The sequence below is a fragment of the Anarhichas minor genome, unplaced genomic scaffold (assembly GCF_050575085.1).
Source record: "Anarhichas minor isolate MPS153535 unplaced genomic scaffold, ASM5057508v1 ptg000071l, whole genome shotgun sequence".
NCBI classification, from domain to species: Eukaryota; Metazoa; Chordata; class Actinopteri; order Perciformes; family Anarhichadidae; genus Anarhichas; species Anarhichas minor.
Window position 1 is genome coordinate 6,562,501 of NW_027466517.1, and position 22,938 is coordinate 6,585,438.

At 43.1% G+C, this 22,938-nt stretch overlaps 1 protein-coding gene across 15 annotated transcripts in view; it reads left to right on the plus strand.

Moving 5' to 3' along the window:
- Positions 1-22,938, plus strand: part of szt2 (SZT2 subunit of KICSTOR complex) — a 117,935-nt gene that overhangs the window by 33,611 nt on the left and 61,386 nt on the right. For 14 of the 15 annotated variants that reach the window (XR_012947763.1, XR_012947762.1, XM_076079171.1 and 11 more), the window contains 21 exons: positions 31-78; positions 1,628-1,755; positions 2,927-3,194; positions 4,427-4,598; positions 4,717-4,809; positions 5,087-5,165; positions 7,159-7,449; positions 7,636-7,771; positions 8,351-8,467; positions 8,566-8,635; positions 10,300-10,485; positions 11,189-11,410; positions 12,083-12,317; positions 13,717-13,791; positions 14,495-14,633; positions 15,141-15,270; positions 15,418-15,538; positions 15,630-15,782; positions 18,537-18,639; positions 20,382-20,496; positions 22,767-22,854. Coding sequence is in view for 13 of the 15 variants with exons in the window: in XM_076079171.1 (XP_075935286.1) it covers positions 31-78; positions 1,628-1,755; positions 2,927-3,194; positions 4,427-4,598; positions 4,717-4,809; positions 5,087-5,165; positions 7,159-7,449; positions 7,636-7,771; positions 8,351-8,467; positions 8,566-8,635; positions 10,300-10,485; positions 11,189-11,410; positions 12,083-12,317; positions 13,717-13,791; positions 14,495-14,633; positions 15,141-15,270; positions 15,418-15,538; positions 15,630-15,782; positions 18,537-18,639; positions 20,382-20,496; positions 22,767-22,854 (2,969 nt within the window). In the remaining 2 variants the exon portion in view is untranslated. The remainder of the gene's footprint in view (positions 1-30; positions 79-1,627; positions 1,756-2,926; positions 3,195-4,426; positions 4,599-4,716; positions 4,810-5,086; positions 5,166-7,158; positions 7,450-7,635; positions 7,772-8,350; positions 8,468-8,565; positions 8,636-10,299; positions 10,486-11,188; positions 11,411-12,082; positions 12,318-13,716; positions 13,792-14,494; positions 14,634-15,140; positions 15,271-15,417; positions 15,539-15,629; positions 15,783-18,536; positions 18,640-20,381; positions 20,497-22,766; positions 22,855-22,938) is intronic. The other variant, XM_076079167.1, reaches the window with a different exon arrangement.

The following is a 22,938-nucleotide window of genomic DNA, read 5'->3' on the forward strand; positions in this document are numbered from 1 at the left end:
TTGTTAACATGTGTGTCTCTGTGAGAATAGAGCTCAAGATGCTGAGTCCTGGGAGATGTGTCAGCAGGTGAAGTTCAGGTAGCTTGACTCTGGCTCCGCTCTCCTTCCCTCTCTGTGCGCTGAGGCGCTGCTCACAAGTGTTGCTTCTCTTAACGCTGTAGGCTCTCTCCCCAGGCCTGTCTGTGCTTCCTCCTCAGGCTTGTGTCGCTGCACACACACACACACACACACACAGCAAGTGCACTGCTGCCACACACTGAACACAACACAGATTTAAAGGGACAGTGTGAAGAATTTGGTGGCAGCTAACTATTTCTAGCTGTACACTAGATACACTACATGCATGCACACAAATACACAGTAATCAGACCGTAGTTTGAACAGAGTTCCTGAGAAAGTTGAGTTGGTATGTGCTTGTTATCATATGTCACGATATCTTAATGTATAATTTCATCACAATATGATTGCTCTGAAAGACGGTCCGTTATCATATTGAATTATCACCCAGCTCTAGTGTTACTTAGTGTTAGAGTTACACAGGCCCAAATCCACTGAGTGCAGGGAAGAGCACGTGCACATTATTTCAAGTCAAATATGAAGCCTTGTGCCAGTTTGTCTGTGTTTTCATTGGCACATGGTGGCGATGGCCCAGTGTATGCAGTCTGGTGAATTTGCCACAGGAAGAACTACAGACTTTGACATTGTTTCATTTGATCAGATTAATAAAATGATCAAGAAGGCTTATGAATTCAGCTTTTTGTTGTCATTTAAATTAAAGAGACCTTAAACTAAAGTTAGGTGGGAGGTGAAAAGGCCAATTCTAAAAGAGGAGACAAATTCTGTCTTCCTGTGTAATTTGGGAGATGGAATATGATCGGCTGACACCACATGCACACAGTAAATAGCACAGCAAAAAGTTGAATTTTAAGCAAGAATTGGTATTTTTGCTATTTACCGCCCCGACAGCTTCACCACCGATGTAAATACGACACCCCCACAGTCAGAGAAGGCTAACTCGCCGTCTCTCTCACAGCTTGTCGACGACTAAAAGCCAAGTCAAAATGATTTTCAAGCTGTTGAAATTCAAATTTATATCAATTCATCTTTTAACGTAACAAAAAATCTGAATCATTTTTTATATTCAGTGCATTTACATTTTTTGTCTTTTTTATTTTACAAAGCGAATCCAAAACATTGAAATGATGAAAGTAGAGTGTGTAGAACTATTAGCCTCCTTCTATCACTGTGTATCGTACCACAGTGGGTATAACTGCAGCTGTGCAGGTATGTGTGTATGTTGCAGCAGTTTGTCTTCACACCTTGCTGTTCCATGGATGAAAACACTTTGGTGATCGAGGTCTTTTCACAACTGTTTCATGTTTTTTCCTCCCTTTTGTCCTGATCTTTTGTTTTTTAAACGCATGCTGTGGAGGTTCAGCTGTCTCTTACCGGCTTATTGGCTCCTTGGACTTTGCTTCCTGTAGTTGGAGATCTGGGCTAAAGCTATCCGAAACGCTTATGCAACAGCACACAAAACTGTCTCACATTGTCTCTTTACACACGTGCGTCATAAGAATGAACATAAATCTATCAGTCTTTCTAACTGAGGACGTGTGTCCTCTGGCAGGTCACTGTCCCAGGACCGCAGCAGTCCGTCCCCTTGGACCGACCTCCTGGCTCAGCCTCACAAACACAAGGAGCTCGCCAACTACTGCAGCCTGCTGCAAGAGCATTACCACCAGAGCTACGTCAGAGGTGAGGAGGTCATGGAACTATTAGTGACACATTATTGAGGTCAACTAAAATGTGCAGAATCTACACAGCCCTGTCTGGTATTGACCCTTTATAAAGCTCTCTGAGGAGGGAGCTATCTGTACACTTCTTCATAGCATTAAAGGGAAAGTAATCGCAAGAACAAGGAGGTACATGGACAAATTGAGTTATAAGTTATTTTATATATATCTAGATCTATATATATCTAGATATATAGATATATCTAGATATATATATATATCTAGATATATCTATATATATCTAGATATATATATATATCTAGATATATATATATATCTAGATATATATATATATATCTAGATATATATGAAAAATATCTGATCATAAGCAATCAACTTTTTCAATCCCAGTTGGAGCTTCATGATCAAATCATTGATAAACTCTCATTAATAATCAGACTGTCCATGGTTGCGTGTTCTGCCCATTTAGAAGCATGTTGTCACGTTTTTATATCTATGCGACCATAAATATATGCATCAGTTCAGGCTGAATAACAATACTTTATTTACACTACATAGTTCATACAAACAGATACAATGATTAACAACAAAGTATTGAGCCATTGTATGAAAGCTTCAATAAGAGGTGATTAAAGATTAAAGGCCTTTACACATCAGCAGCATTTCATTTGCACGTCAATATATAGTTTAGAGCTGTTGTCTTTGTCATGATTAGGCATCAACCAATCATGTTGTGCGGAACAGACATATTCAAAATGTCCACTATAGTGTACAACAACACAGAGGCTCCATAGTGTGAACCCAGACGCCAAACTTTATTACTCCTTTCAACTTTGACAAAGGCAGCGCAGACCAGATCCTCTTCTTCCATTCTTACCTTTCACAATAAAAGCCCTAGACATATACAATGTGTAACTGTTGATCAGAGGGAACTCAAGTTCACCCAGAGCATTTCACTGAACTGAATAGTTTACAGTAGCTTGAGGCTATACAACAGTTCATCTCAGACAGACTGTCAGATGCTTGGTCAATAGGATCCTGGTAGTTGGTCCTCTGCCTGCAGGAATATATTCAGACCTTGAATAAGTGTTACCATTATATCAATATTTCACTTCTAAACATCACGGTTAGTCATCGGGTCATTCATGCGCTCTCCTGGCTTTGTGTCTCAGGTGTGTACCGCAGCCTGCAGCAGTCCTACAGCATCAGCTCGCAGGACGTCCTGATGGCCATGGACTACTGCGAAGAATCCCTGCAGGAGATTGACGTCACCTCCTTCCTGCAGACCCTCTGTGGACACATCCGGGTCTTCAGGGAGCACCCCGGGACGCCAGGATGGGGAGGCAATCCAACACCTTCGAGGAGCCCTGCCACCTTCATCATTGGAGAGGTGGAGGGGCAGCGACCAGATGACAGGGCCGCCGTGGCCTCCTCGTCCAGGTAATGTGCACTGAACATCGTGTATTACATGTTTCTTTCAATTTCATACTTTTATTTTCTTCTATCTCAAGTTAGAGTGGTCGTGTGTGTGAATGTGTATATTCAGATCTGCCAATGCTCATCAAGATACAAGGGGAGCACACAATGAACTCCTGCTTGATTGATCTTCATTCACTGTCACATCATTTAAGCTTTGAGATCAGATTACGTGAAGTGAATCTCATCACCTGCTCGTGTTTTAGACGTTGGTTTGATGTAAATATTCTCTACCTGTTCAGCCTTAAGCTTTGAAGCTGCAGTAACCAATAAATGAAGGTTGAACAATGAATCAAATGACCATGTGTAATGTGTGTCACGTGTGATGATGAACCCAGAGAGAGTTATCACCACCTCTACGCTCTACAGAGCTTCAGCTAACAGCTCTACTGCAGCAGGCCGACACACACTGAACTAGGGCTGTCCTGGTCCAGTCTGATCGGTCAAGTGTTGCCTATTGTCAACTGATTGTCAAACCAGTTTTTAGGGTTTTTCGTTGTGTGTCTACGCTGTCCGTAGAACTGAACCGGACACGATCTCTTAACCCGCTTTCTTTACACGCTTGTAAATAGAACTTTTGGCCCGAATTCAATTTCCCTTCATTGTAGCAATCCACAGACAGAAGAGAAACCACCGGGCGGGGGAGGGGGGGAGAGAGGGAGACAATAGGGAGATGGAGAGAGAATGAGAGATATGGAGATTGACAGAGAGAGGGGGGGGGGGCAGAGATACAAACGGCCGACTCCCTCTGCAGATTTTGAAGGAGAGTTGTTGATAACTTCTAAATATATCTAGCGTTGTGATGTGAGTGCTCTGAATAATTGTTGTTGAACCAGCAGCCTCTTGTTCTAGCCTTTCTTACTGAGGCTGTGGCCAAGACGCTGCTCTGATGCTCCCTTTAGTTTGGATAGTGCAGCTTAGTCCACATGGTGATTTATTCACACTCACTCAGGAGTTATTAACAGTATTATTTATAGGCTGATATTTCAACCATAATAGACGACAGAGAAACCAATCACATCTATGTAAAATCCCCCCCCCCCCATAAAGTCAGAATGGAAGCATCCTTTGTTTCATAACCACGTTTTTCCACTCGGGCTCCTTAGGCAACTGTTTGAACTGGTGACATTAAAATAATGCGTTTCCTATGAGCTAACACAGTTGTTCATGTTTAATGTGAATGCTTTTGGCTACAGCATTGACATGGAGGATGCCAGTGAACCTGAGTCCAGAGGGAAGTCCTCGGCTCCCACATCTCCACTGATCTTGGATGAGTCCAAGACGGCCAAGATCCCAGAGTTCCCTCTGCTGCTGCTTCAAACACAGCCCAAGTGTGAAGTGTATCCAGATCTGCACGGCATCATACAGGTACCGTCTGAGCTCTTCATCTCATGTTTTGAAACCAGACCTGTAGTCAGTGATTGCGCCCTACCTCATTTAATAAGCTAAAGGGGTGAAGCTGATTTCAATACTAATTATTCCACAGGGTAAGTTCATGGGGATCGTGTCCCAGTATTTCAAAACTGTGCCCTCCAACCCACACTACTTCTTCTACTGCCCGCCTTCATGCAAGAGAGAGGTGAGTCGACCCAGTGGGGTTTTGACACTCTAATTGTCATCCTTGTGTTTTGATGGGACTGGCGTTGCTTTGTTTCCATATCTCACCATCACTAAAGATGAAAATGAACATCAGAGATCATACAGAGGAAAAGGACATGATTGTGGGTTAACATGGCTGGAATGTGTATTTATAAATCTAATCAAAGAGATGCTGTAAAATGATTGATCTGTGAAAGAGAAACGGCTCCCGCACGATTAGACCGGACGAACCTTTGCGCTGTGGCTTGTCTCCTCAGGAGGACTCGGAGGACGGGGACACGGGGAGGAGGCCCAGTGAGGAGCTGGTGTCAGAGGCTGAGCTGGCTACTGAGGACGGTGAGCAGTGCTCACACATGTTTACCTTTAATTAAGTATTCTTAATGCAGCCGGGGGCACACTTCAATTATAATTGTTTTATTATAAGGCTAAGACAGTTGAAATGTTAATGCACATGTAGAGTTATTCAGCAAAGCCACAACAAACCTCAAAACAGACACACGTGTGAGAGAGAACTTACATCAGTTGCATTGGCCGCTGTGAAAGGAGCATCACGGGACAGATTCTGACTCACTTTATCAACTAAGGTAGGTTAGCAAGTAAAGCGAAGTTAGGTCAAGTTAAGTCTGGATAAGTTGGCATTTCATCATCTGTAGTCATGGCTCTTGTCTTTTGTTTGTCCAGTCGTAGTAACCGTTTACCCTCAACGCTAGCAGAGACTAGAAAAAACAGGATGCTGCTTCACACACAAGTGAGTCCTGTTGCGTTAGCTCCGCCTACTGCCTCGGGCAGACCAACCACTGCTGGCTGATGGAAAACTGTCACCTATTGTGCAGAAACGTTGCCACAGACACCCAGTAGTCACCATATTACCTCATTTGGCGATGCATAGTGACTTGACAATCTTCATTGAACTAAGTTAAGTTAAAGGTAAGTTAGGTAAGGATGAAGTTATCTGGCTAACGATGGGTTAAAGCTGATGTTGTGTTTGGGGTCCTGGAGACTCTGGGTCCTCTTCAACAGCTTATTATTCTATCAGCTCAAGACATCATGTTGTCCTAACTCTCTGAGAATTACTTCTGAACATGATGTTGAGCTGATGACATGTTTCAGAAGTCCGCTACAGCAGTTACTTCAGCTTGAGGTCTTGTGAGTCTCCGAGATCTTTAGGACATGTTAACATTTTCACATGCTATATATCTGTAATCACTAATACACGGCAGCACTACACCTCCCAAATCATGCAGGATGATCTATGTACTGTAGCGTGAGCAGGCTTGCACCTAACACGGTGGTAACTCCGTCGGTAATCCGACCAATCCTTAGTGGGTTTAGTGTCCCACAGAGGTGTCAGGAAAATACCTTCGGCCTTTTATCTCACCCCGTAGCTGATTCATTAGGATTTCGGAATGATTGTCTTTCTGAGAGCCTTGTACGGCTACGCCCTAGGCCCTCTCAGCAGGATGTAACCCTGACACCCAGTATGAGTAGTTACGTAGAGCGTCTGTACCTTACTATGCCTATTGTGAGTTTCTCACCATTTTTTGACTAACACTGCCAAGTCTTCATCCAGGGAACTTACCCTCCTCTGGTAGAGTCGGTCATCACCTCTGTATCACACGTTTCAGGGACAGGGGAAGAGGGGTAACTTCAGTTTTCAGTTTGAGAGTCTTCAGTTTGAGTCCCAGACACTTACAAATGGTAAGGCTGTGTTTTTATTAAAGTTTTCTCAAAACAGTTACATAAAACAATTTCAACTCAAGGAAAGTCTATGTGGTGCAAAAGATATCAGTCACTATAAGCTGTCTTCTGATAGCAGAAACGTCTCACAGGGTCTTCTATAAAAGAAGAGTAGTCCAGTCTCTGAGCTAGGAAAAAGCAGCTCTCCTTCTGAGGGTCTTCCAGTCACCCCAAAGGGTGAAGCCTCCGTTCTCTCAGTTGTGCAGCTGCTTGTTATGCTGGTCTGAGGCTTGTACCTCCCTCAGGTTCATGCGTCACTCACACATGAGTCCTCCTGTTTCTGGATCAACTACAGGATGTTTAACCGGTTTGATCCTGTTTGAACAGCATGAATTGTATAAGGCTTGAGTGACTTTCTTACATAAGAAGTGTAAACGAGTTATATGTTGTGGTTATACTTTTATGCTTTCATATCTGTGTCTGTGACTTTTTGGGAAACAAAAGGAATATACATTTGTTCATGCACAGCCTGCATGCCATTACAAACATGAAATGTTTCCTTATATGGTGTAATAACTAGCTTTATGGTCATCTCATTGTTACTCCTCAGCTAGTGATATGATAATGAGCATTAATGGTTTTTTGCGTGTAGAAAACTTCTCCGGCTGCTGCATCATGACGGAGAGCGACACTGATTTGGTGGTGGAGTACGAGGAGCATGCGGGTGCCGGTCGGCACGGTGAGGGCGACGACCAGTCCATGTCGGACTCCAACACGGTCAACCAGGACCAGGACTCCTTCAGCATCCTGGAGGGAGACTCCCTGCTGGAGGTCGAGGGGCCGCAGCTGGACATGCCGCCGCTGTTTGTTCACGTCACCTGCTCCATCAACATGAAGAGCTGCCACGGCTCCATGCCCGTTCAGACGCTGCCCACCTGCCTCGGTGAGTACAGACACACAAAAGTCTTTCTACTATATTCAGAAGTTGACATTGTTATTAAAGAGTTACCACCATCATTCATTCATCAAAGCAGCTGTTTTTGTCCTCCCATCATCCCTCTGTACGATATTTAGCTGAAGAGTTGAGACTGTTCTCTTGGTGGTGCTTATCTCGGTTGTGTGATCGCAGGTGAGATCATTTCCTGCTTGGAGAATGCCGAAGCCCTGCAGTCCGTGGATCTGAACGAGCTCTTAGTCACGCTAGATCTGTTTGTCCTGACTCTACCTCTGGAGATCGAAGTCATGGCTGATTTCCATCATAACCGGTGAGTGAAAGTGTGAGCAACAAGCCACCTCACATCAGCAGATTTGCAAGAAAAGAGAATTTCAGTTATTACATGTTTGGGCGGTCCGTCCGACTGTCTGTCACATTCTCGTGAGCTCGTTATCTCAGGACCGCCTGGCGTGAATTTCTGCATATTGGGCACAAATTCTGCAGATCACATTGCAATATTAAAGATCCTCTGGAGTTTTCTTGTCTATGTCACAACTATACAGTCATCGGTAGAAGTGCCACTGAACTCTGTGTCGTCTTCACAGCCAGCGACGCTGTGAAGACGGCGACAGCGGAAGACCAGAAAACATCAGAAACATCAGTGGAATAGTGTGAAGCAGAGCCAACATGTCAAATGGAATACTGTATCCACAGAAGATAAATTGGAAACTATTTGATAATTCGTTTTTAAATGAATTGAGTTGTAACTTGATGAAAGGTGGAGGACATATCTATACCAGTTGTTTTAAAGTAGTCATGAAGTTGTTCACTCATTGGACCATTGTGTGGCTCGCCACTGTAAACGCTATCCTGACAATGAATGTGACAGAAACCTCCCCTCTGTGTGCAGGTACACCTCAGAGAGCAGTGTGTCCCTGAACCGCTCACCAGCACAGCCCTCCTCCTATCGCTCCGACGAGGAGCTGATGGCGGAGTTGGACAGTCTGAGGGGAGCCGGTGCTGACGGGTGGGTTTGTTCAACATATGTGCTTGTTGGCCAGGACGATACTGAGCTTGGACCCATTCTCAGTTTTTTTTCCTGATACGCGTCTTGTCTTCTATCAGGGTCTCCAGTGATCCCTTATCCAAACTCCCTCTTCCTCACAAGTTAGCAATTCTGGCCACAATGGACGAGGTGAGTCTTATTCTTCTGAATGTGAGCCATCACAGCAGCAACACAGCAAATGATAAAGTGTGTTTACACAGCACAGTTGAGCAACAATCAATTCAAAGCGCTTTACCTAAACCATCTTCAGGCAAAGTGCAAATGAATTACATTATGAAAGGAATACACAATATAAAAACAAGGTCAACTAGAATAAGATAAAATGGAAAAATAAAGGTAAGAAATGATTTAATACAAGGCAGTTTTCTGTCAGTTTGTAGCAGATACATGGTGCATGAACACTGAATGCTCCTCCATGTTCAGCGTTGACTCTGGGGACACAGAGCACACCTGTCCCAGATGACCATGTAATACACACAACGTCAAGAAGAGAGAGGCTTCACTTATTACCTTTACCCAAATATGCAGTTCACAAATATGCTGTCAGTTAAAAATGCATCATATGAATTCTATGTATATAGCCTTTGGAAAGCAGTTTAGAAAATGGAGGAGTCTAAAGATGTTTCATCTTCTAATCAAATTACAAAGCAAGCTTTAAGATTCCAGATTTCCACCTTTACTTCAGAGATAATGAAGCCGTCAGGTGACCATGACATCTACAGTGCACACCCTTCAACATCTCTGGAGCTCTCCTTCAGCACCGCACTGACCATCAGTTACTGTAGCACATGGAGTCTGCTGACCACATGCGTGTGCACAAGTGGATGAACCCTTTGGTTTGTTTACTGACCGTAGCACAAACATTACATGTTTAGTCTCACTGTTGGCAGCATGCTAAGGATATCAAAGTAAATCTGCAAAGTTTATCGAATATAATAAAGAAACATGATCGATTGCGATATTGACGTTTAAATTGAGTGCTCCGCTCGTACCAAACTCTGCTGCACGTCAAATCAAGCGCCTCCTAAACTAACAGTCAGCCACCAGGGGGCGATCTAAATGTTTCTCTTTAACAAAAGAGCCTTTTTTAAGTCTTGTTTTGATGCAAAGATTTGTTAATCAGCAGGAACGTAGCACAACGCAGAAGAGAGAGCAGTTTCCTCATTTTATTTAGCTTCTAGGAGATACACTGTGAATAAGGAACAGTCCTATTTGGATGCAAAGGTTTGTTGTGAAAGCAGTTCTGTTTATTTAAAAGTAACCAGAATCAAATGTACATATTTTTACAATTTCTCAATCTTATTGCAATAAGGTGTGTGGATTATCTTGAGTAACCGCTTTTAGCAACACAAGCCGAGTGCCATATAGTCCCATTATATTCTGTGGCCGACGTCTCCAAAATAAGGCAACTCGAACCAAAACAATCTAGATTAATAAACAGCACTATAGAGAAGAGGACAAACATATATTTTAAATAAATAAAATATATTGTCCCTAACATCGTGATAAATAATCATATCAAAATAATCTTGATCATCATTTCGTCCATAATCGTGCATTCCTACATCAAAATCCACACTCGTCATGTTTTTCTCTTGCGAGATTATAAATGCATCTTTCAGGAAGTGCTCTTTAGTCTTGAGACTAGAATGGATGTTTTTATTCTTCACTGAAAAACGATAAGGTCCACATTGTTGCTCTTACAACACACACACACACACACACACACACACACACACACACACACAGAGCAGGGATGAGCTGGTCTGTGGTTTGCTCTCTCTGTGTTTCAGATCCGCTGGCTGCTGGAGGATGAAATCGTCTCCGCTCTGCGTCACTCTCGGGTCATCAGCTCGGCCACGCTGCAGAAGGTGTCCGAGCACGTTTTGCGCTCCATCGGGCGACCGCACTGTCTCTGCGAAGATGTCCCGCTTCAGTTTGTCTTTGGGCCGGAGCAGTCTCTGGAGAGATTCAGAGAGGCAAGGACACACACACACGCACGCACGCACGCACGCACACACACACACACACGCACACACGCACACGCACACACACACACGCACGCACACACGCACACACGCACACGCACACACGACTCGAGGGATGGTGAAGCACAGTGTGTCCTCCTGGTTTGGTTTGCTTCTCATGCTGAGGTAGTTTTTAAATATATTAAATACCTCCATATTCATTTTCAGTGCTTTTTAACACAATATTTATTTTTGTCCTGCTGTGAATTATTAAAAATTAACCAGTTTTATACGTATATTTGATCATATTTTATTTTCTAAAAGATGTATGTACCGTTTTCACTCATTAATTAATTCCAGAAGGTTCTACTTTGCCATTTTAGGCTTATTTCAATACTTCTTGCGCAGATGTTTCACAATAAAAGCCTTCCAGCACCTTAAAGGAAGCGATGCTTCCCTCTCTGTAGGGGTGTAACACCACACACAATCTACAGTGTGGAAGTTCTGTGGTTTCGCGGTCATAGTTTGGTAGGTTTTTCGGCACAGCAGAAAATTGCAAAAGATAATATTTTTGTCATTTATTTAGAAAATATGAAATGGTGGCTCATTAGTATGATGTTCAAAACGGACTTGGGTATCTTTTAATGGGACAGTGAGTGATCAGTGTTTGGACACAAAGTCAGGATCTCTGATGGGTTAACGTCTGATCCCGCAGGAGTTCCGCAGAATGTCTTTCTCTGGCTACGTGCTGAACGGAGAACAGGGCAGCTTCTACTACATGTCCCTGAGCAGACTGCACCCCCACAGGATCCACGCTGCCAAGAGGCTGTCGGAGAGCACCGTGGACCCCCAGCAGCGCACACACCCCTGCGGCGCCGCAGCACCGGTGGAGAACGTGGTGCTGGAGAGTGAAGCAGAGGCTCAGGGGGACAGTGAGGTCGGACACGTTGTTCCACGCCGATGTGAAACAATGAGACTCGATGCCTGCATTTGTATAATCACTCTGAGTGTTGAGTTTTAGTTTCATTGAGATGTCTGGTGATGCTCCGTGGTAGTTAGCCAATAGCTAAGCTTTCTCTTTCCTCAGTAACTAATGTGTAATCTTCCACTGTGCAGCGGAGAGAAGAAGCCTGACAAACTCAATGCATTTAAACTTCAGTCAGATCCAGCAGCTTGTCTGTTAACTAACTATAAACGCCTGCCATAAATCATAATGCATCGTATGATCTGTCCATCATATGCTGCTATGAAATTATGAACAACGGGCTTTGTGCACAAAACAGTCGGATGTATGCGTCATGTCTATTTGTCCAGGTAATCAATGAAGGAAACCCACTTAATAATAGGCCTATTAATAACTATAGGCTACAATAATAAAATATAGATAAAGCTACATAAATAACAAAAACAGAAGAAAAAAACAATAAAAATGGTAGTAGAGGTAATAGTTAATTTCATAACTTCTTAACTATTTTCTGAAAGGAATGCAGATAATAAGGAATATTTAACAATGAGGAATTAGATTAAATGGAGAACAACGAGAACGAGATGTCCTTTGTTGAGGTTTGAGTTCCAGTTGATGAAACCTGAATATTCTGTCCAACTGCAGAGTGAAGACAAGAATCCCCTCAGTGCTTCTGCTGACACTCCCAGTGACCCTGCTGCAGAAGCCTTGAAGCCCGAGGCCGACGACGCGGTTTCTCAGAGCTCGGCGAGCACGGTGGGGGACCGAGGTCAGCTCTGTGCCCCCCAGCTCCACACCGAACGCTGCGCAGATCCTACCTCGCCCCCCAAGACGCCGTCCAGCATCAGCCTGGCTGAGTCCATGCAGTCGGCCTCTCACAGTGAGTCCAGCAGACACACTGCGAACCTCTACACCTCAGACCTACGCACAAAAACCTGAATGCATGACTAAAGCGTGGCCTCGCTTCCACCTGTCTTGTCGATGCGTCTTTCGTCATCCGATCAGGACCACATTCTGAGGTGTCCTTGCTCACATTGAGTTCTGATCTCGGTGAGATCATGTGGACAGCATGTGGGAACAACCCGGAGAATTTATCTCACAAAGGTTCATTTTCCCTACAGTTCATCTCCTGAGAAGAGCAAAGGGAAGAAAGTCCTGTTAACTTAGTGCTGATGAAACGCCAGCTTTTCCTGATTTGGATGCTTCAAAACAAAACCTTTTAAATTACAAAATAACAAGGGACTTTTATTGTGAAGAATATAGGAAGTTAAAGCTATAAGTTATAAGCTCTGTTAGCAACTATTCTTGGATAAAACAAGTCTACTTATACTCCAGGAGGATGAGTAAACAGGAAAGACAGCAGAGATTTTAAGGGAAAGGAAACGTGTTTCTGCTCTTTAACAGCTGCTCACCATCTGATCAGGCAGCTCACATTGAAGTGTAAACACACACATGTGGACACAGCTGAGTTCTGATCTGGTGCATTCCATCACAAAAGTCACATTAACAAGGGTAACCATGGCCAAAGTTGCTATAAGCCCTCCAATGAATTGCGTCTAACAGTCAGTACCAGGCGTTACCAACGTCGGGTACCTGTGTGGTCATGACGTGCTAAAATGCTACAAGTAAACTAAATGTCTTTTCTATATTTGTAACATGATGAATTGATTCATTGTCATATGAGGTTTAATGTCTCTGGTTGCGCTCAGTATTCTGTGATGGGTTATACTCTTCTCTGTTTCTTATCGCTGTGAACTGAATCATGGCTTGTCTGGCGTGTACTGGTCACTAGTACCAGTTAGTCTCTTTAATGCTGATGAACATGTGTATGTCAGGGTGCTGGCAGCCCGTCTACAGAGGGCTTGCTATCAGTAAGACATTGATGCTTTTGATTCTGTCTGGGGCTTTTTAGTGTTTCTGTTTTCAGTCATTGTTACCAAAGCATTGGACTGCATGGGATGGAGATGCTGGTGGCCCGTATGAGAAAGGGTCGCTCTATGTTTCTTATTGACGTGATCAGATTGCTGGCTGATAATCTGTTCCCAATTTTATTTAATTATTGAAGATATCATCCATTCGTCATTACAGAGGCTAATGTGACAACTGATTGTCAGGTGATATCGTCCAGCTCCATCATGTTACCGTTCTCAAAAACAATAGGAGACAGGGTTGTCTTTTGTCTCCAGTGTCCTCTCCATCTACAGCCGTCCTCTGAGGCTGTGTGATATAACAGAGCTCATCTCCGTGCTGTGTTTCGTGACTCTCTACTCTTTCCTCAGGCTGTGGCAAACTCAGGCCGAGTCGAGTCCAGAGTGTGGTCTCCAGCCAGGGCAGCCTGGACTCAGACATGCAGGGTAAGTAACCAAGACGGAGGATGTCTGACCGTCACCATCAGTGTCGAAGAATGAGGTGGTCATTTCTCACCGTCTTGTTAGTTTTGCATTTACAAAAAACTACAAAACACAGACCCACAGTATGAAAGTTGAACCTTCCACATTCTCCACAATTAGAATTCATTCCCCAGTGTAAGAGCATGTAACCAGAAGGCTGCCATGTAGTCCAGCTTTACAAACGTAGTGTCTGTCTTCTCGCTTAAATGTCAGTTGGTCCAGCTTTATATCTAAGTAGTTTGTTTTTAACAATACATTTGACTACATTTCAAAACTACTTTGCATCTTGAACTCACCAGCTCATCTTGAACACAGTTCCATTATATAGTAAACTTCACCTGGATAAACAGCTCCATCTTGTGGACAACCCACATCATTACATGTTCTGAATAAGAGGCAGAAACAGCTCCTGGTAAAGTGACTTCTTAATAGATCCAACTGTGAACCTTGTGAAACACCACTGATTTTAATGCTTGATACTACAATACAATTACAAACAGTTTGAAAGACTTAACAGACATCGATAAAACAAGCTGTTTGACACTGGTGCTTCTGTGTGTGAGTGTCTCTCACCAAGGCTTACAGACCCGGCACGACTTCACTGATGAAGATAAATGATGACACCAGAACGTTGCCTTTTTGTCACTTTGCCTCTGTGTGTTTGAAGGTTATGATGGCGGCAGCAGTGACTCTGAGTGTGAGAGCCCCACCCTGGATGAACAGGAGTGTCAGTCGCCTCTGATGCCCGACTTCTGGCTCATTGTTAAGATCCACCAGGACAGAGTGAAGGTCTACTCCCATTCCAGGTCAGACAATCCTCAGACTATGATTAAATAATGGAAACTGTGTGGCTTTCGGCTTTCCGGTGCGACCCATAGAGGGCTCGGACCAGGAGGGCTCACCGTAGGAGGTGCGTTATCCACATGGACATCGTTTAGGAGGAGAGGGTCCGTAAACTGAGATCCTCCTTGTGGCACTGGCACCTCAGTGGCTAGTCAGTGGCAGGCGTCAGTCAGGTGCCACAACAGTGGCAAGCGAGCGGCACTCGTTCGGCACCCGTCAAGAAGCTGCTGAGTGGGCGGAGCCACATTTCCTGAGTAAATGTAAAAAACTAAATGTTCACCCTGCATTCATCTACTATGATACTCGCTGAGACCTCATCAGCCATTTCTGTTTGAACATTTTGTAAAATGGTGAGGTCATTCACTCTCAAAGGACAGTGTCGCTTCATTAAAACTCGGCACAGTTCCGTGGACGGATTGTCACACGCTCGATCCCGGCCGCTCTCTGAATCCCGTACATGTCTGTTGCAGGTGCTTCACAGCCGGCAAAGAGGCCAGTGCTGAGGAGCTGGAGAAGAAGGACGAGGAGCTGCCTGAATACTTACACCTACATCAGATGGTGGTCAGGAGGATCGGTGAAATCTGCAGAACAGTCAACCAGGTAGCTGCTGCAGCACTCTGCACACTGCACCACAGGCTGAAATGAAGATTTTTGTGACATTAATTGAAAGAGCATAAGGATAGAAGCAACACAATATGCATGTGATTAAATACAAATGATACACAATTGTGTGTTTTGTTTGTGTAGCGCATGCTGCTGCAGGATTTACACGACAGCCATGTGTGTAACTCTCTGCTGGTGGCTGAGAGCGAGGAAGACATCTGGAAGAACGAGTCTCTCTACAGGCAGCGGCTCAACACCTCCGACGGTGGGTCACAACATACCCATACTTTAAGTCATTTGGGGCGAACAGACCCTTTATTGTATATATTTTTTAATATCTTACCCTGATGTCACAGACTACAACACGGAGGAGAGCTACCAGGCCAGAGACTACCTGGCAGCCACCATGCAGTTCATCCCTGGACATTTTGCCTGCGACGTGGTGTGGAGCACAATCATCCACATTCACCCCCGCCTCAAGATGGGACCCAACATGGGGGTGTCCAGGGGTGAGTGGCAGATCTGAACATGTTCCCGTATATGGGTTGACTCCCGCAATGACACAGCAAATATGTTTAAAGTATTAGAAAACCAGAGGTCTTAGTATTGCAGTTAGTGTGTTCACTTTGTAGAATGGCTGAAGATGACTCAACAAATAGTTTAACATGAAATGTTGAAGTGAGCGGAGCCTGAGAGGAATCTGCTCTTCTCTCTTCAATTCACACATTATATATTCATGGAAAATAAACCATCAAGTTAATATATTTGAGAAAAACAAGTCAAGGTGAAAACCGAGCAGCATTTATTCAGAGAGGTTTATAGTGCTGGCCCCTTCATTTAGAGAACAGTATACTGGATACCAAGACATCGCCTGTTCAGTCCAATCAGAGCTGCTCACCAAACCAAGAATAGTTGTCTGGGTTTACTTCCTGGTTATGCAGCCTACTGAATATGCGCAGCAGTGTTTCTCCTGCTGGCCCCGCCCACAGGTTCACACTTGGCCCTTAGACATTGTGTTGACGTCACAGATCTTTAAATCGCTTTCCTCGGCTCGAGAAAAGTTTACCACATATAGAACCATCATGGATCGAAAAATCGTAATAGAAAGAGTCATAATTGACCCTGTTGTCGACAGTTTTACAGACGTCTCTTTTACAATGGTGGTCTATGGGGAAAATGCTTTTTGGGCCAAAAGGGTATTATTTTTGCTGCAATACCACAGGTGGCCACTGGGCACAATTGGATGACACAATATCCAGTTGTCATACATCCATGGGCTGACTTTACCAATCAGAAACTGTAAATTGTAGATAAAAACAAAACGACTGACAGAGATTCATTTAAACCCAAGTAAATGTTCATTTATTACTCCAAACTTTATTCTCCTTGTTTGCCTGTTAAATGGACATTCATGCATGTTCAGAAATGAATCGTCATTTAGTAACTAGAAGCGTTCCAACACTGTCTCTGTTTTAGTAATGCCAATGACACAGTCCCTCACACGATCCTTATCCTCTAGAGCAGCGGTTCCCAAACTTTTTAGGCCACGCACCCCCTTCTACATCCCGACCGGGTTCACGCACCCCCAATCCCCCCCCCCCCCCCACCTTAAAAAAAAAAAAGCAACAGAGCCTATTTATAGCCGCATAAAAATCGGACCAATGAGAGAACAGTTTGCTCGCGCGTGGCGTTTGTTTACAAGATAAAAAAACACAAAAAAGACCAGAAGATTGGCCAGATTGGCCACATCTCTAGACTCGTCTACTTGCAGAGAGTAGAACTCACTCTTCTTCACGCGACCGACTAATGTAGCCAGGATGTCTTCGGACAAAGCATCGATGCGGCGACACAGTGTTGTTGGACACCGGGATCATGTCCAACTTGTTTGCTTCTCTCTCTCCATCATACATTCCACTATCTCTTTGGCAGCTGGCGAGCACACGTCTTCGGTGATTGTGTGAGGTAGCCCCTTTCCTGCTATTCTGTGACCAGATATGAAGCCCGTAGTGCGTGTTTTGTAGACCCAACACATGAATGAGACTGCAGTTGTTTTGGGCTGTTTTGTAACTCCTCCAATTTCGATATAAAAAATGTAAGGGGCTTTTGACTGGCATGCTTGGTGTTCAGGTGACGACGTAAATAAGAGGGCTTCAGACAGCTGTTAGCCAGAACCTCACTGCACTGTCTCCTAAAAATTACGTTCCCCCAAAACTAAAATGCATTCTCAATTACGTTTGACTAAAAACGTATTTTCTCCCTGATTACGTTTGTGTTTGACTTATTACAAATACGTTTCTAATCAACATTTTAACACTTTAACATTTTTTTCCCTCTCCACCACCGCCTCTCCTTCTCCCTATTACGCGGTCAGAATACCACCACAACACGCTGCCTGTCTCCGGCAGAAACGCGCTCATCCAGGCCGAGCAACGAGGAACATTACGCGGCTACAATACCTCCACAAAGGCCCGCGTGTAAAATCCGGGAGTTACCGTGACTCTCTTAAGGGTTAGGTTTGGGTGGGGACGGGCTTCCTAGTGGAAGTTATGGTTAGGGTTAGGGTTAGCGTTAGATGGATACAAATAAATAAAATATATCTCCATAACACCCCGCCACTCTCGGCTCATACCTCCCCAGCAACGAGGCACATCACCCGGCCACAATACATGGCAAAGATATGTTGATTAGAAACGTATTTGTAATACGTCAAACACAAACGTAATCAGGGAGAAAATACGTTTATGGTCAAACGTAATTGAGAATGCATTTTAGTTTTGGGGGAACGTCATTTTTAGGAGACAGGACTGCACCATTAGACCACCATTACATTTTTCCTCTCGCGCACCCCCTATTGGCAGCTCGCGCACCCCACACACTTTGGGAATCCCTGCTCTAGAGGAATTCATTAGAAAACTACACAACCTGTAAAATACAGTGTATAGGAAAAGTGAAGTAAGAGGCCTTTGAGTTGGACAGTAACGACAACCGCCATGCCTTTGTGCAAGGCACTTAACTCGTACCTCTGCAGGGGAGCTGGTAGGGGGACTGTGCCGATTAGCGTGTAATTGTGTTTTTCTTACAAAGGTTTTTTTACAGTGTGCCAGAAGTTATTTCCAAGCAGCTTTCAGCCACAAACCTCGTGTTCTCCCATTAACAAACCTCTCCTCAATGTTTTGTTTTAATATAGCGATGATCCTCCTCTCAAAGAGAATAGATTTATTTAGCTAAATCTGTGCGTCTGTGTTGTTGTCTCCCTGTCGCAGCGATGCAGCCCCTGCGCTCCGTGCTCAACTCCTTCTGTGTGGTCAACAGGAAGAACATGTTTGTCTACCAGGAGCGTACAACCAAATCAGTCTACTACCTCAGGTTAGACTTTCTCATCACTATTCAATCTCGGCTTTATCACTTCCTCGCTGGATTTCAATCTTTCTTTACTCTGGCTCACATTTGCTGTTGCAACGCGGCAACAGAGTTTTTTGCGGGAACATTTTTCATCAGTACACTGGAAGGGGAAGAAACCCCCCCCCCCCCCCCCACAGATGTTCTTAAAGCAGCAATATGGGAGAGAAACACGGCCCTGCGAGTAAATGTCATTGGTGGATGCCCCCGGGCCAGATGGTGGAGCTTCCACATCACATTGTTAACTGTGAGGATGGAGGGAACACTTCTGTATCCTCACACAGTTCACAAATCATTTTGCAAGACCGGAATGAAAGTGATTTATCACGGGAGTGATCAGAGGAGAGAGTGAAGACAGGACGTGTACTAAGAACATGCAGCTGTGAAGATGGAACACAATTGATCATGTGGCATTGTCGACCACTTTCATTATGGATAAGTTATGTATGACGGGGCTGTTAAACAGCTTCAGTAAGCTGGTGGTTGTTTTCTGGTTATTCTCCTTCATACTGGACCCTTAGTGCTGGTGTGCTGACAACAGAAGTCAATCAAGCTGCAGCACACATCACGCTTATCACGAAATGACATGGGCTGCAATTATTAACTAATAGAAGGACCTTTTTCAAAATCACATTTAGTATAATGTTCCAGCACACACTTCCAAATGCTCCCATTCATCTTCTTCTTTAGGGTACTTTGTCAACTTTCATTCAATTAGATAAGAACTTTATTAATCACAAAGGAAATTCTTGTTTGTTTGATCAAATATTACAACAGAAGAATAAGAAGAAACAATAGAGGAAAAATATCAACAAAAATGAACAATAGAGTAACAATAATTATTAAGTGTAAAAGTAGTAATACAGACACCGGTGCAACATAGAAAGCGATGAGAGTGAGCTAAATATAGTAAAAAATGAAAGTGAAATAGAAAAAATAAATCACAACAGAAGATTAATAACAATAGGTAACACTAACACCAGTGCCTAATGTACACTAAAATAGAAAGGTCATGATATTGAGAGTAATATTGTTAATGATTTTGAAAAGTGATACAAAGTTACATTGCACATAATATATTGAAAACACATGGTATTGAAATGTAATATTGCAGGATGTTGAAAACAGTAATATTGCTCATGATATTGTTCTCAGTGTGAAAATACTGTTTGTGTTCCCTTCAGACTGTCTGTGTGTCCCTCTGTGGCCTTGTAGTCAAACATTCAAGCTGTTAGTTGGTAGTGAGTCCGTTCTATCACAATAAACCCTGCTGTATAGTACAGGTCCAGGGTTATTCATCGTACACGGCAGCAATGAAAGCCCATATCAACCTGGTCTTTGTCACAATTTGACCATTTTACTTGAGCAAGCATGACACATTGTTTTTTTTGGGTCATGCTGCCTTTGTCTTTAAATATATCGTCATCTTTAGTGTTCTGTTGCTTTTTTGCCGTTCCGACTTTCCAACACTTTTTTTTAAACATTAGTGAGTTACTTGAAAATGTCTCACTGTTAGAAAAGATAGAAAACACTAGGGAGGGACAGGAAGATAAGAGGTATGAGGATGGCTTAGTCAGTGGGTGACATTTGATAGATATGGCCGAGGATGGAATTGTTCCAAACGTATCATAAGGACATGTCCTTATACTAGCGTATTGTCACAGAGACATCCTTTAACAGATACCTGTGGCTTGTGTTTATCTTTCCAGACTCTGTGAAACATCGCTAACAGGGAAATACTCCGACGTGGATGGAAACCTCCACATGACCCGCTCCATTGGGCTCGCTAGGAGTCAAGAGCCCTTGTTTTCTGAGGACCTTATGGTAAGTCAACAAATGCACCACACACAACAACAAAGACAGTCATGTCCTCTGGTTTTGGTTCCTGTTAGAGCTGCACACTTGCCTGGAATCCAGTCAGTTTGCAAAGTGAGGACTGGTGACTTAACTTGGACTCGTCTGCTATGAGACATGACTTATTTGAGACTTGACTGCCTGAAGGCTCTATTTGACTTGAGACTTGAACACAAAAAGCTGAGGAGACTCGACCTCAGATATCATGGCACAATAATACAACCGGAAAAATAATCCATTCAAATTCAACAACTAAGTTGAAACCTGACTTTGACTCGTCTCTAAAGAATTGTGATTTGACTTTAACTCGTTTTTAATGACTTGAGACTTGACTATGACTTGTCTTTAATGACTTGAGACTTGACTATGACTTGTCTTTAATGACTTGAGTCTTGACTATGACTTGTCTTTAATGACTTGAGACTTGACTATGACTTGTCTTTAATGACTTGAGACTTGACTATGACTTGTCTTTAATGACTTGAGTCTTGACTATGACTTGTCTTTAATGACTTGAGACTTGACTATGACTTGTCTTTAATGACTTGAGACTTGAATATGACTTGTCTTTAATGACTTGAGTCTTGACTATGACTTGTCTTTAATGACTTGAGACTTGACTATGACTTGTCTTTAATGACTTGAGACTTGACTATGACTTGTCTTTAATGACTTGAGTCTTGACTATGACTTGTCTTTAATGACTTGAGTCTTGACTATGACTTGTCTTTAATGACTTGAGACTTGACTATGACTTGTCTTTAATGACTTGAGACTTGACTATGACTTGTCTTTAATGACTTGAGTCTTGACTATGACTTGTCTTTAATGACTTGAGTCTTGACTATGACTTGTCTTTAATGACTTGAGACTTGACTATGACTTGTCTTTAATGACTTGAGACTTGACTATGACTTGTCTTTAATGACTTGAGACTTGACTATGACTTGTCTTTAATGACTTGAGTCTTGACTATGACTTGTCTTTAATGACTTGGGACTTGACTGACTTGTCTTTAATGACTTGGGACTTGACTATGACTTGTCTTTAATGACTTGAGTCTTGACTATGACTTGTCTTTAATGACTTGAGACTTGACTATGACTTGTCTTTAATGACTTGAGTCTTGACTATGACTTGTCTTTAATGACTTGAGTCTTGACTATGACTTGTCTTTAATGACTTGAGACTTGACTATGACTTGTCTTTAATGACTTGAGACTTGACTATGACTTGTCTTTAATGACTTGAGTCTTGACTATGACTTGTCTTTAATGACTTGAGACTTGACTGACTTGTCTTTAATGACTTGAGACTTTACTGACTTGTATTTAATGACTTGAGACTTGACTATGACTTGTCTTTAATGACTTGAGTCTTGACTATGACTTGTCTTTAATGACTTGAGACTTGACTATGACTTGTCTTTAATGACTTGAGTCTTGACTATGACTTGTCTTTAATGACTTGAGTCTTGACTATGACTTGTCTTTAATGACTTGAGACTTGACTGACTTGTCTTTAATGACTTGAGACTTGACTGACTTGTCTTTAATGACTTGAGTCTTGACTATGACTTGTCTTTAATGACTTGAGTCTTGACTATGACTTGTCTTTAATGACTTGAGTCTTGACTATGACTTGTCTTTAATGACTTGAGACTTGACTTGGACAACAAAGCTTTGTGTTGTGGGTAGCTATAGCAACAGCCAAACATCCACAGTGGAAAGGTATCGGAGGAATCACAGCCATAGACTGTACATTAGAGATTATTGGGATGAGCCCCCAACAACCGGAACTGAAAACACTACAGAGCAACTTTGCTAAGTTCAACCCAACAAGAAGCCACATGTAGAGTTATAGATGTCATTATCAGCATCCTCCCACCATATTTGCAGGCCTTTATAATTGGATTTCCCAGACTTTTTTGTCAAACAGATATTATTATGTCATTTCTAAAGGGTACAGAGACTTGGGACGTTTACCTAATGTTCTTATCTCCGACAATTCATTATTGAAGAACCAAGAGTAGGGCAGGATTGGCTAGAATGTATGATCACATTTGTGGGTGACATGAGGATGCCAAGTCCCTGCACAGAGGTAAAGCTACACTGAAAGGTACTAACTGAAAGCTGTTTATCAAAGGTCAGTCCGTGTAATCCATGTCAATGATCCAGGTTAGTTCTGTTGTCAGAGTGCTGGTGCCACACTGTTGACATCATCGGTGTCTCTGTCCTCAGGGCTCCAGGTCTTCTCTGGACGGCTCGCGGCCAGTTGGACAAGTAGACAAACACATCCTGCTGCAGGTGCATGGAGTGGGAAACGCAGGTAAGAGCTGGGAAATGTCAACAGCTGATAGTGATTTACATTTCTAATATTAGCAAAAGTTATTCATGATAAAATGGTGCAGTG